General features: G+C 43.0%; 1 protein-coding gene across 3 annotated transcripts in view; it reads left to right on the plus strand.

Moving 5' to 3' along the window:
- Window positions 1–1,110, plus strand: part of NFKB1 (nuclear factor kappa B subunit 1) — a 125,179-nt gene that overhangs the window by 103,999 nt on the left and 20,070 nt on the right. For all 3 annotated transcript variants that reach the window (XM_007463813.1, XM_007463812.1, XM_007463814.1), the window contains one exon: window positions 50–191. In XM_007463813.1, coding sequence (XP_007463875.1) covers window positions 50–191 — 142 coding nt within the window. The remainder of the gene's footprint in view (window positions 1–49; window positions 192–1,110) is intronic.

Genomic DNA, 1,110 nt, shown 5'->3' on the forward strand with positions numbered 1-1,110 from the left:
AGAGCAAGTATAGGAAACTCAACTGTGATTGTGATCCACTGCCTTGCAGATAACCTCTTTCTGGAGAAGGCTGTGCAGCTTGCCAAGCAGCATGCCAATGCCCTTTTTGACTACGCAGTGACAGGAGATGTGAAGATGCTGCTGGCTGTCCAGCGCCATCTCACTGCAGTGCAGGACGAGAATGGGGACAGGTAAGTCAGGACTTTTGCAAACAAGCGTTGTTTTAAAGGGGCGAAGAGAGAAAAGTATTGTATGCGTGCTGGCTAGACATGAGAAGAACTGATCAAAGTTATTGGGTCCTGCAACTGAAACACCCTCTCAAAGAAAAGAATGTGTCAATAAGGTTGAGTGGCACAGTGGCACAATCTCCTTCTCCTGTCCTGTGGCTCTCACCTCTTGGGCTCTAAAATAGCCAGAATACTCATCTAAGAGTACAGCACTCTGGGCGAGAAAACTAAGATGGGTGTGGGGAATGGTACTTTTTTTTTTTTTTTTTTTTAACTTTTTTTTTTTATAACTGAGCTTTACGGTGGTGTGTTAGATTCTGCTGTATAACTAAGTGAATCAGCTATAGGTATACATATATCCCCATATCCCCTCCCTCTTGCGTACCCCTCCCTCCCACACTCCCTATCCCACCCCTCTAGGTGGTCACAAAGCACCGAGCTGATCTCCTATGCTTCCCACTAGCTAGCTGTTTTACATTTGGTAGTGTATATAGGGAATGGTACTTTTTGAAAAGCCCTGCTTGATTTGTTGGAATACGATTTAGAATCTTATTTAATAAACAAGCACTTGTTTATTGGAATAGTAATATTTGCTTTATTTATTAGAATAATATAATAAAATTTGGTCTTACCAAATCCCTAAAGCACTTGTTACCCCACTGCATATTTGTCATAATAATATTCTTAAGGAAAAGCCCAGTAGAGACAGCACAACAGCAGCAACAAAATAATTAGGAGGCCGTTGTCATGCTCTCCCAGTTACTGGTTCCTCTTCTGCTGCCTCTGTTAACGGTCACCAGTCTGTGACTGAATCAGACTCTTGTGACTGCTCTAACCCACACTGTGTGGGAGTCTAACATTCCAAGCACCGTGCTTCCCATTC

The sequence above is a fragment of the Lipotes vexillifer genome, unplaced genomic scaffold (genome assembly GCF_000442215.2).
Source record: "Lipotes vexillifer unplaced genomic scaffold, Lipotes_vexillifer_v1.1 scaffold49, whole genome shotgun sequence".
NCBI classification, from domain to species: domain Eukaryota; kingdom Metazoa; phylum Chordata; class Mammalia; order Artiodactyla; family Lipotidae; genus Lipotes; species Lipotes vexillifer.